Raw genomic sequence first — 12089 nt, 5'->3', positions numbered from 1 at the left:
GTTTAGCAGTGGTTGGAAAAAACCCTTCAAGAAATATAATGACTTGATTACTTTTTTTAAGATTTGTTGGAGTCATGTGACTACCATGTCTTTCTCCTTTTTTCTGGAACCAAACTGAAATGACAACATTTCAGTTTGACTGATTTAACATAAGTTAGTACAGAAATACCTTGTAAGTTTTCAGATCACTACCTGTTGATTTTGAAACAGGCAATTTCATACAGTAGGAAAGTCATCCCATCTTTCTTTAACCAACATTTTATATGAACTAACTACTGGAGATAGCTAGTACTTTTTTGACTATGTAGATTGATGTGCTCTTGATATTGCAAATCTGATGAATTCTAAAGAAAAATTCCAGCCATCTGTTGACTGATCTGGAGATACTTCTGATTGACACCATTACACAGGGAGAAATAATCCTGGAATGCATAAATATGTTACAGTGTTAAATGACAGGATACTGCATTTCATCAGGAACTGATAACTAGTGGGAGTTGCAAAGGTCTAAACATGTTAGCCTACCAGCACTTTAGCAGTTTGAATTCTGTGCGTCCTTACACACATAAGAGAAGCTAAGAACAAATGAGAACTCACTGCCATAAAATATTTGAATGTTAAAAACAAAGGGGGTATTGTATTTTCTAAATAATACAATTTAACTTCTTTTGTCTTCTGTAGTCCAGGCAAAGCCAGCAAGTACGTGATTTCTACCTTGATCAGAAAAATTCCTGTAAAATAGTTCGATATATGTGTCTTATTTTTTTACTTTTACATGCAGAAAACCTTCCTTGGCAATTTCTAGTTTTGCTAAAATTATATTCCTTTGTCACCATGTCCTCCATTTCTTTCATCTAACATACTGTCTTGTCATTGCTGTTTAAAAGTCAATTTGACATAACCAATTGCTTCAGTACAGCAGTCAGTTCATTCTATGCTTCCCATATCACAACACCCAACATTAAAAATGAATACAGGATTTATAAGTGTTTTAAAAATCACTATTAACTATTATTTGGGTTGAATAAATACTTCAGCTCAATTAAAAATAAGATAAATTATATAACTGCATCCTGAATTCTTCTCAGTCAAAAAGAAATCAAGAAAGAGTCATACTATAACTTACCACTCAGCCTGCTTGTTGTTTTACTATGTCTTTCATACCTTTACAATGCAAAGTAATCTTCAAAAAATAATAACTTAAAAAGTAAATTAATTCCCCAAATAATTTCATTATCACAAAAGGCCAGATATGGGAAATGCATCATTTTTCACTGACAAGTTTTCATTCACACCTCATAAAATTGTTTCCCATTTGAAATTCCCTACCATTTTTCTTCTTGATATTTCTTGACAGGTATCTCCACCTGAAATCAGTTACTAGGAGTTCCTTTATTCATATAGGTAGCAGAAAGGCGGAGGCATGTTGCCCTTTCTTCAGGGGACATTCACATTTTCAACACGTTCCAGTTTATAGCCCAATTTTGGGTCCTCATTGCTCAAAAGTAAAGTGATGCACAGTCCTTTAGCTGTGGGAAACATCACCTGGAAATAAAGCCAACAGAGCTGTCCATTGATTCCAGCCCTGAAATGTATTGTGTCCCCTGTTTGTAGTGCATAGCTGCTACAACACTATGAGATCTGAGGGGAGGAGTTTTTTCAAAGTCTGAATATTGTGGTAGAATCTATTTTAAAACAAAACAAAACAAAAAAACCCAAACCAGAACAAAACAACTTCTTCATCTATTCTATTTCCAGCAACATAACATAAATTATAATTTTTCAAATAACAGTTATGAAGTAGAAGGGGAATGGGGAAAGAGCAGGTGGAGATTAGATGCATTTTCCACAGCTAAATGTAATTTATCATGAAATAGCACGTGTCCAAGAATTTGGGAAATCAGCTCAGGTGTTTCTGAATCAACAATATAAATGAAAAGCAGATACAAATTACATTTCAAAAATTGCAAAGAGACTCTGTCAACTGACTTTTTCCTTGAGATACATGCATAATTTTTAGTAGTATTAATAGTAGTTTTTTGTGTGGAGATATGTGCAGTACTAATGAATTTTGCTAATTTGTAGCAAATCCCTTAGTGGATAATTTGTTAATAACAACTCACATGTTTGGTGTTTTTCAACATAACAGCATGGAATGAGAGAAAGTGAATGTTTAATCTTGAAAAATATGCATACAATCCTTCCTAGTTTAAAAACCAAAAAAAAAAAAGCAAACAAACAAACAAAAACAAGAAAAAAACAACAAAAAAAGCCCACATAAACCCCCAAACAAACAAAAATACCCCCCACCCCCCAAAAGCACGCATAAAAAATTAACTTAGAAACATTATGGTGATTTTATTATGTTGTTTCTTTTATCTAGAGCATGAAGCAGTCAGGCATGAAAAAAATATTCTACTTACAAAACCAGGTAAGCACTCCTGTATTTTATATATTCATTACTTTTGAAAATGTTACTTAAAGAAATAGTAAAATACAATTGTATATGACAAATGTCAAAACCATGGCCCTGTGATCTATTTTGGTATATAGAAAAGCCTTGACATGCCATACGATAGCTAACACATTATGCATTTACAATACTGGCTGTCATTTTAAAATATATGTTTATATCAAAGGTCAAATTTCTGCTTTTGTAATTCCATTGATGTCAAAGGTGCATGCCAGCAAAGAATCTGAACCATTTTCTGAAATTATGTACTTTATATGACTTCATTTTGCTAGTTATTTATGAGTAACTGCCTTTTGCTTGGACTTCACAGTCTTCCTGTATGAGTTAACTTGTCAGGACAAGCAATAGTTTAGTTTTTCTCCATAGCAGGTATTATATAATATATTATTCAGATCATGATCTGGCAGTATCTATCATCTTGGTAAATGTGTCTGCATATCATGGCTAATGCACAGCCTCATTTTTACAAAACAGAGCAAAATTGCTGCTGGGTTAGGAAGGAGCATTGTTGAGTTTCACTGTGTAGCAATCATCATGGATTTAAGAAATGCTTGTTCCACGCTTCTCCATGAAAGGAAATAAGTGAAGAATTAAAGTTCTTATTTTTATTTTTATTCATCCTTAACTCTAGCAAAACAATTATCACTTCTAAATGAGAACATCCCCACTAATATTATTCATTACAAGATTGTTATTAATTACTGAGAGATTATTAAAATACATGTTTTGCTATGCATGAATCATATAGAACAAATAAAGCCAATCTCTGCCATAACCATATTATGCTGAACCAGACTGCTCTGACCATTTTTATCTCTTTTACTTCCCAGTCAAATCGAAAAACACTGCAAGTACGTGTCATGTCTTGTTTCTTATACAGTATAAAACCTCTTTTCAGATGCATGTTGTGCCAATTTGCATTTTTGTAATTTTGTCATGTTAGATAATGCAATTTGTTTGCTTATACTACAGATACGCTTGTACGCTGTCTGCCTACTAGCAGCTAAACATGACAAAACTAAGTACATTTATAATGTATTATTTTGAAAGTGCAACATTCAAACTCCTTTGGCAATTTTACTTCTTATAAAACAAATTAAATTACACTGGTGGCAAAATTGATGTTCCGGTGATTTTAGATGAGTGTAGACACATGATTTATCTTTATGCAAATATACTGTTTATTGAAAATAAGAAAATGACATATAGCATAACTGAATTAGACAACCTTTTCCTTACTTCTTTTATCATTTTGAAATTACTTCTACCATTAATTCACTAAGCATATTGTTGGCCTTGTTTCAAAACAAAGATTTTTTTCCTACTTTAACAAAAAACCTAAATTAAATTAAAGAAGAAGGAACATTTCCAATTTAGATGAGTTTTAAGGAGCATTCAAGGGGAATTTCCCACATTACAAAAACTTCCACTGAAGTCATAGGATAATGTCCTTTCTAAGGTCAGTAAGACTAATGAACAGATAAAGACTGGAATCTATTCTTATTGCAGCAAGTCATTACACATTACATACTGCAACTCGGTCAGACAAGAATCGGAACGGCAGTGCTTTCCCTGCATGCTTTGAATTGTGAAAACGTTGAAGTATGGACCTTCACAGATGGTTTAGTTGTAGCCTATTTAACACAGGATCTATGTCATCTTTTTTTGTACTGTGCTGGGTACATTGAAACAAACCCATGTGTTATTCTGCAAAGTAATCTACTAAGAGTATCCAAACCCAAGACCAAGCCCCATGAGGCACTGACCTCTTCCTGCTCCAGGTCAGAAACTGGTGACAAGGCAAGGCAAAGTGATTCCATTAAGCTTCCTAAATCAGTTGCCTATATTAAGTGCTTAAAGTTAGAGAAGAAAAATATCTGCTCTAAAACACCTGTAGGAAGACACAGTGCTATTTTTCTCTCTTTAATTTAATTTTTCAGGTTTGTTCAGTCTAGTTTTTGCTGGATCTGTTCACTGACATTTAATGTCTTCTGCACTGATTTATCTGAGAGAGTCAGTGATGGCACTCACTACTGTGAGAGAACCATCAGATATTTGAGTGACTAATTCCTCATGCTTTCTTCAATAAGAGTCACTTTAACCCAGAATCACTGTCTACAGTGTTGGTGTTTTTTTTGTTTGTGTGTGTGGGGTTTTTAATTTTTTTTTTTTAATCAAGAGCTATATTACCCTGGGATATTGTAAATATAAGGAATAGCCACGATATTTTCCCTTGACCTTTGCAGAAGGATATTTGTGCCACATTCCTGAGCTTATATGCTGCTGCTCAAAATGATTACAAAGGTTAACAGTGCCTTTAGAAAAAGAAAAGAAACAAAGAAAAGAATCAAAAACAGTAACAAGCAGACTTATGGTCATATACAAAAGTAATTCTCTATACACTGCCTATTTTGAACTAAACATTCTTGAATAGATCTAGTTCAAAAATTTAAACACCAGAGCTATCTATTTTAAATTGATTTTCTCAACTTAAAGAAGAACACTTAGTTGGGTCACTGCCCTTTTCATTTGTAGAGCTCTGTATGGTTTTGCTTCATATACTTTTTAGCCAGGTATACATTTTACTTGCCATAACATGAACATAGCTATCATGTAATTCAATATGAGATGTAGTGATGGATACAAAATACTCACTGATTTTGCAGTTCAGTTCTACTAGGAATGTAAAATAAATTCATACATTTATCCTGGTCTGAATTCATTCCCACATGGCATCCTGTGCAGTCTTACTGTAAAAGCAAATAAGGTTTAAATTAGTAGAGAGATAGGATCATTAAGTAAATGATAGGTAAAAACAGAAAGACAAGGTTGAGTTTGAAAAGTACCTAAATTAACAATACATACATTTTTACAGGAGTAACCTGATGTTGTGGTCTAATCTGGCAGGCAGATAAACACCACAGCCACTCACTAAATTTTAAAAGCAATTGATAAACTATCTTATTTTTCACTATTTCTATTTTTGCATAGAAGAGAATCTTTGACAGTCATTGATCATATATCAGAATTGAATATGTAATGAAACAGAATTTAATGCCTGCATACTGACTAAAGACTAACAAATTGTGAGACATTACCTTTAACAGAAGACAAAGCTGGTGACTTATCTTGAACATGCAAGAATACCAAACCACAGGTTGATATCAAAAGGAAAAACAAGTATGCTTATATTTAAAAAAAAAAAACCTAAGAGTTTTCTAAACTATAGTCCCATTTAGTTATATAATAAAAGTCCCATGATAGGGATAGTATGTTTCTCAAGGTCCTCAAAGTAAGTGGAATTTTGTTGATGCACTGAAAAGAGAAAATGGCCCTTACATTTCATACACCAGAGGGTCAAGCTAACTACCCTTGAGGTCAACAGTGTTGCAGTACCTCACTGTCTAAGGAAATCAGTCATTTATCCGAAATTAGGATACATGCAGATGACTGGTCGTATCCAGATCCCTAAGAGAGATAATCCCTCAGATAGGGAGTGAGAGCATGAACGCCTTTCCTAAATTTAGTACCTCAGACAAATCTTGGTTTTCTTCTTCTGAAAATTAAAAAAAAATTAATTATTCTATGGGTCACAATGCAGTAATGTATCAGCTTTCAGTGTGATCATAAGCAAAATGTAAATACTAGAGGACTTTAGTGTGTTAGTATTTAATATCAGCAAAACTGGCCTTTGCTGAATGCCCGTGGTGCCTAAGCATTTAGCACTGACATTTATGAGTCTCCTTGTGAACCAATACTTGAATGAAAGTTTCCTGGGATGCGTTAGTAAAAATCATGCTTAATTGTTCAGTCTTCCTGTTGAAAAAACATGGACAGAAACATTTTCACCTTGGTGTGAAATGTAGAGCCTCATGTTCATCTGAAGCCAAAACTCAGCAGGAAGAAAATACAGAGATAATTCAATCAATAGATATGCTGAAATGTTTTGTGAGTTTATTCTTTTTTTTTGTCCAGCCCTAGGTTCAGGGAACAGAGGCTTCTCTTGGATAGTGAGGTTATTCTTCTTCCTTCAAATTGTGTTCTAAAATAAAACTGGGATTAATGAAGTATTGATGTGTAAAAATTCTTGGATTCAAAATCACAATTTAATTCATTCCTTTGATTTAAAAAGAGTAATGATGGTTTACACTAAAGAATTTCTATCTCATTGAATTTTCCAATTTCTGTTAATTATGATGGGAATTAAAATAGCACAGTAATATATGCTTCTCTTGTGCTAGTTGCTGTGCAAAGATTTAGTCAAAATCTTTCCAGATCTCAAGAGATTTTAATCTTAAAAGTCAAGGTAAACTACTAATGCAGGAGAAACACTCAACACAGCGGTGAATGTCAGCTATTCAAGGTCAGTATCAGACTTTGATTGGGATCTGTGGATGATAAGAGAGAGATAACAATTAAACTGAATACATTTTTTGGAAAATAGCATAGTCATCTATAGCCTTGAAGGCACATTTAAAAATAAGCCCATTTAAATATTTGCTGGCTGGAAAGCTTTGACTGGCATGGTGTTTGCATTTGCAGGAACCATTGCATGCTGAATTATAGTACTTCAAAGAGACTTTTAGCTTTCAGTGTGAAACTACATACACGCCCATTGTTAAGGCACATTTCTTTGTAAATTAATATCCTGCAGAAAACTTGCAGATGAAAGAGATCTATAAATGGTTGCTTGTCCTGAAAAAACATGGTACTGAACCTCTTATTCTTTTCCTTCCCTCCCCTGCCCCCTTCCTCTTCGTTACTGATTATTTTCCTGCAGAGCCAACGGTTGAAATCCCAACAGCAGGTAAATATTGCATTTCTCTATTATGCCTTATAGAAAGACTTAATGGACACACCAGTGCTGATTAATGCATACTGTTCATCAGTGACAAACAATGATAATGTAAAGCAACATAGGTGAATTGACAACATTGCAGCTATGCAGTTCTCTAACACAGACTGTTCTGATCAGCTGATGATGTGGTTTTCGCTGTTCATCTTCCGTAGCATGTCTTGGTGAGCTAGACACAGGTGATCCTTGCTGATCAAGTTACTGTTAATCAGATTACACCTGCACCAGAAGACACTGAAGAAAGCATTACAACTGGTTAGATGATACACAGTGCAAATGAACAATTTGGAGGCAGCCTACTACTTTTCTGCTGTAGTCAACAGGGAATACTGAGGTGGACTCAGATGCCTGAAGCAATACACTTTACTTAATTTCAATCTGCCTTATTGATGGAGTCACAGACCAAATGTGTCTGCAGGTTGGAGAAAAGGATGCTGAAAAGGAAAAAGCACATGCTCTAGAGGAATGTACAGTTAGAGGGGAAAAGAAAAACCTAAATAAAATAAATTACAATCTATTGCTGCAGGACTTCTGAATGGTCACATTTGGCAGTTCTAAAGGTGCATCTAGCTCCATATCCTGGGAGGGGGTTGTTTTTTTTAAACTTTTTTAAGTTGATTGAGATTACTCTGGGAGAGGAAGAAATTACCCATACACAGAGGGATCCTTTCCTGGTGCATTTTGGCCACAAATAATTAGGGAAATCTGGAAGTAGTTAGGGAATTACAGAATTCAAGTGCTTAAAGTCTCTATCAGGATTTTCTAAACTACTGTGTAACCAGCAATATTCAGACAATTTCCAAAAACTCTACACAAAGCCTACAACTGCTACTGCCTCAAAGGGTAGCAGTCACTGTTGTAATATTTCACATATGCTATGCATGCCATGAGACACATTTACCACAGTAATTCTTCCAGGGAAATTAGCAGGGAGAGAGTCTTTGTGCAATGTACTTATTGTAACAGCCCTGTATTTCCAATGCCTGTCACTTAATGTTATTTCCATGGAAATCTCTCTAGCCACAAAAAAACCAAAGACAGCTAAGGAAAAAGAAGGTAGGAATTTCCTCTGTGTTTGCATATCTATCACAAGAAAAAATAGCATGAGATTGCAAATTTGCATGTACCACTGTTTGAAGCATATCTATGTTAATTTTCAAAGAATTTTACTGGAAAATTCTGGGTAATTATCTATTCAGCAGTCAGTTTACCAAATTTGAATTGTTCTACTTTTTCCTTGCTAGACAAAACAACTAAGAAGAAACAGCTGAAAGATGAAAAAAACAAAGGTAATAAAGGGATGAATCTCTGCAAACAGCAATAAAAATGGAAAGATTAGGTTTTGGAGTTTTCTTATGGGGTTGGAAAGAGGAGTTTTGTTAGTCTTTCTACATGTATGCAAGCAAGTCACGATGATGAAATTGTACATAAATCCCCAGTAATTGAGTGTGTGGTGGCTTCCTTGCATATGAGTATCAAGGATTACATCAGCACATCCAATCTGGCTGCAGCAGTGCCCTGTCCATGACCCTTCCTGGCTGGCACAGCATGAGCCTGTCTGCAGGATTCTCCAGCACTGCAGCCACAGGATTATCAGTCCCCACTTTGGCTGCTGTTAGGCTTCCTACTGAGATAGTGCAAAGTTCATCTCCATAGCTTGTGTGATGCTTTAGGTCACCAGCTTCATACTGTAGAATAACTACACTGATAAGAAAGAAGCATTTTTTAATACATAAAACAGACTTCATAATCACCTTTATTCTGCCTAATCTGCTGGACACAGCACTGCCTTGATTTTTTGCCCATAGTAATATACAAATGAAGAAATGGTTTCTGCTATACCTCTAAAGGTAATTGATAGTAATAAATTACATTATTTTATTAAGGAAATCATCACAGATGTAAATATCTTCTCTACATCGGTTAAATACAGTGACTTACATATAAACTTTGTATATTGAAGTCCTGAACCTCAAAGGATAACAGTTCATTGTATCAGTGCAAGTGTGCTAAACTGGTATCTAAAAGTATTTTTTCTTATGGTTTTACTGGACATAAAATTTATGTGTTTAAATAACTTACCAAGAGATTCATGCTTTAAAAATCTGGTTTATAGAAATTCTTATCTGAGAGTTGATTCCAATAAACTAACATGGGTTTTATTGAAATTTATTTCAGTATTTTGACCAGATACTGGAGATAATTTCTTTTCTATGTTTTGTCCTTTAGGTGTACCCCCAGTAAAAGAAGCTCCACGACATCAAAACCTGACATCAGGTACATGACTGTCCTATATTGTAAAGGAACTTCCTTTCAGGAAGGTCATGGTTTGTTGTTTGATTTTTGGGGCTTTTTTTCTGTAAGGGAAATCACACTCGCAATCTTTTCACATATCTAATACAAGTCCAGGCAATAAGATGTGAAGCAAGGTGGGTAAATCAAATCCGTAAATATTGTTCCTGTGAAGAATGAATTGCTGAACTGGTATTGTTTTACCATCTTCCCAAACTCTTAAACATATATTCAGCTGATTACTTTATAAACCAAGCCGTCTGCAATTAATTTGGCTTACAGTGTTTAAAACAAACATATTCTCCTAGAAAATCTTTTCTGTAACAAAACCATATAGGGAGAAATATGTTTGATTTATTTTCTCTCACATTAATAAATATTGCCTTCCATCATACTCTGCCCCAACTCTCCTTCTGCAAAAAAGGTGAACAAAGGTAGGGCATCTCAGGAGAAAATCTTCTATTGTGTTATCATGTTTTTACTATTTTATAGCCAAAAGACAAAAAATATGTTGCAATTTCTTGACTAGTATAAATTAATGCCTCTGACCTCAGTAGAACTGTACTATTTCATGACAGACAAGGATTGAGGTTTTTAATCTCACCTGAAATCTAACTGGCTTACACAAAAAATATGGACTAAATATGAATATGATTCCTCATAATGCAGCTTTGTAGTCTTAAACTACTAAGGAAATAATTTCACTTCCAATCATCCAGACTGTTTTGTTGTACATGATTTTTCCACCTTTTTACTCTAAGTAGAATGATTTAGAACCCAAATGCATGATAAAAACGTGTAATACATGTGTAGTTATATGTATCTAGGTATTTAGAAATATCTATTTATCCATATGTATAGACTTTAATTCATATAGTAATAGAAAAGATTGCTAAGTATAAAACAAGTACAAAACAATCTAACATCAAGGAAGACAAAATACAAATTAAATGCTAAGATCAAGCATAAATTTGTGACCATGTGTATTCTATTAAAATATTTGCACACATGGTTCACCACACTTTGTGTTATAAGGGCAACTTCATTTATATAAAAGAATGGCTTGGCTTTCTTTATCTTTTTTTCTTTATTCAAGAATACAGAAATACGGAGTCATACAAAAACTTTAATTCCTTTTAGTTATTATGTTTTTAATTGAGAGATAGAGAAGGTAGAATCTATGCTAGCAAAATTTTATTGCTATTTTATTAATATATATTTTATAGATTAAGAAATATTAATCATAATATATAACCAGTGAGTTAAACCAAAGATTTTACCAGAAGAGAAAAGAATTCTCTTATGGATCAAAATTCCAAATATAGTGTAAAACAGGAAAGTACAAAAATATTGTCTTTCAGTGGACTTTCTCCTGCACACCACACTCCCACAAAGTTTACATGATTCAAAAACTCTTTCTGTGGCTTTCATTTACAGTAATTGTTATGATTGTTTAATTTAATTGTATGTTATCATTGTGCAATTATTCTTGGCTGGATGTTTCTCAGATCCTAAGCAGCTCTGTGCAATCAGTTCTTCACAGCTGGCTTTGCAAACAGAATTTACTATGTAAGTGTTTTCAATATATTCTTTGTCCATTGAAAAGAATAAGTTACTTTTCAGACAGTGGATGAAAGATTTCCAGAAGAACATCAAAGTTATTTCTCTTTATGGATGTGGGGGTTTGGTATTTGCTCAAATTGAGAACTTAAAAGTTGAGACCAAATCCTTGGTCACGTATATTTGAATTAGAACTTGATAGCTTTTCCCTGTTCTGTTTGTGGATGAAGTCAGTTCTTTTTCCCCAGTGCATTGAATCCTAATACATTTTTTTCTGATAAATAGAAGTAGAAAAGGATTTACACACTCTGAGCTAATCTAAAACTTTAAATAGTAAATCTTCTTTCAGCCTTCAAAAGCTGAATAGGGGACATTCACATGTTCTTAGATTTTTCTCAGACCACTTCAAACTTTCCCTGATATTAAAAAGCAGATAAAAAAGAATAAGCAATTTACAAAACTGTATGTAGCTTCAATTTTAGAATTCTCCACTTTTAAACAGAATGTTAAGCAGAACTGTACCTTTCATAAACAATGGTGCTATGTGCAGTAGACACTAAATTTCACTTCCCTGTAGAACTGCAAGCAATTACTTAGAATTCTTTCCTCTTCTTTCCTTTTCTAAATGTCAAAATTGACACCTGTACCAAGACAGAAGCTTACCCACAGCAAGGAAATGAGAATTCTTAGAACTCCATTTCAATTGCTATCTTATAGCAAATGTATTGAAAGCACACAGAGGCAGGTTTCTGTCTCTTGAAGTGAAATTTAAGGAGTGTACAGATTCAATTCTCTAGTGATGTTTATCTACCATACCCTTTATATTAACAGCTGTACACTTATATAAGTCCCAGTTTGTTTCAAGGCTAATATCAGAGTATGGAAATCTAAATGGATCAGAATTTGATT

The 12089-nt window shown here is 33.9% G+C and overlaps 1 protein-coding gene across 1 annotated transcript in view; it reads left to right on the top strand.

Annotated features, from left to right (window-relative positions):
* TRDN (triadin) overlaps positions 1-12089 on the top strand; it is a 221117-nt gene that overhangs the window by 195549 nt on the left and 13479 nt on the right. Inside the window, exons 33-39 of the mRNA XM_071547897.1 lie at positions 682-699; positions 2384-2431; positions 3304-3324; positions 7254-7280; positions 8349-8384; positions 8573-8617; positions 9558-9605. Coding sequence (XP_071403998.1) covers positions 682-699; positions 2384-2431; positions 3304-3324; positions 7254-7280; positions 8349-8384; positions 8573-8617; positions 9558-9605 — 243 coding nt within the window. The remainder of the gene's footprint in view (positions 1-681; positions 700-2383; positions 2432-3303; positions 3325-7253; positions 7281-8348; positions 8385-8572; positions 8618-9557; positions 9606-12089) is intronic.

This window comes from Pithys albifrons, chromosome 2 (genome assembly GCF_047495875.1).
Source record: "Pithys albifrons albifrons isolate INPA30051 chromosome 2, PitAlb_v1, whole genome shotgun sequence".
In the NCBI taxonomy this organism is placed as follows: Eukaryota; Metazoa; Chordata; class Aves; order Passeriformes; family Thamnophilidae; genus Pithys; species Pithys albifrons.
This window is presented reverse-complemented; position numbering and strand designations above follow the sequence as displayed.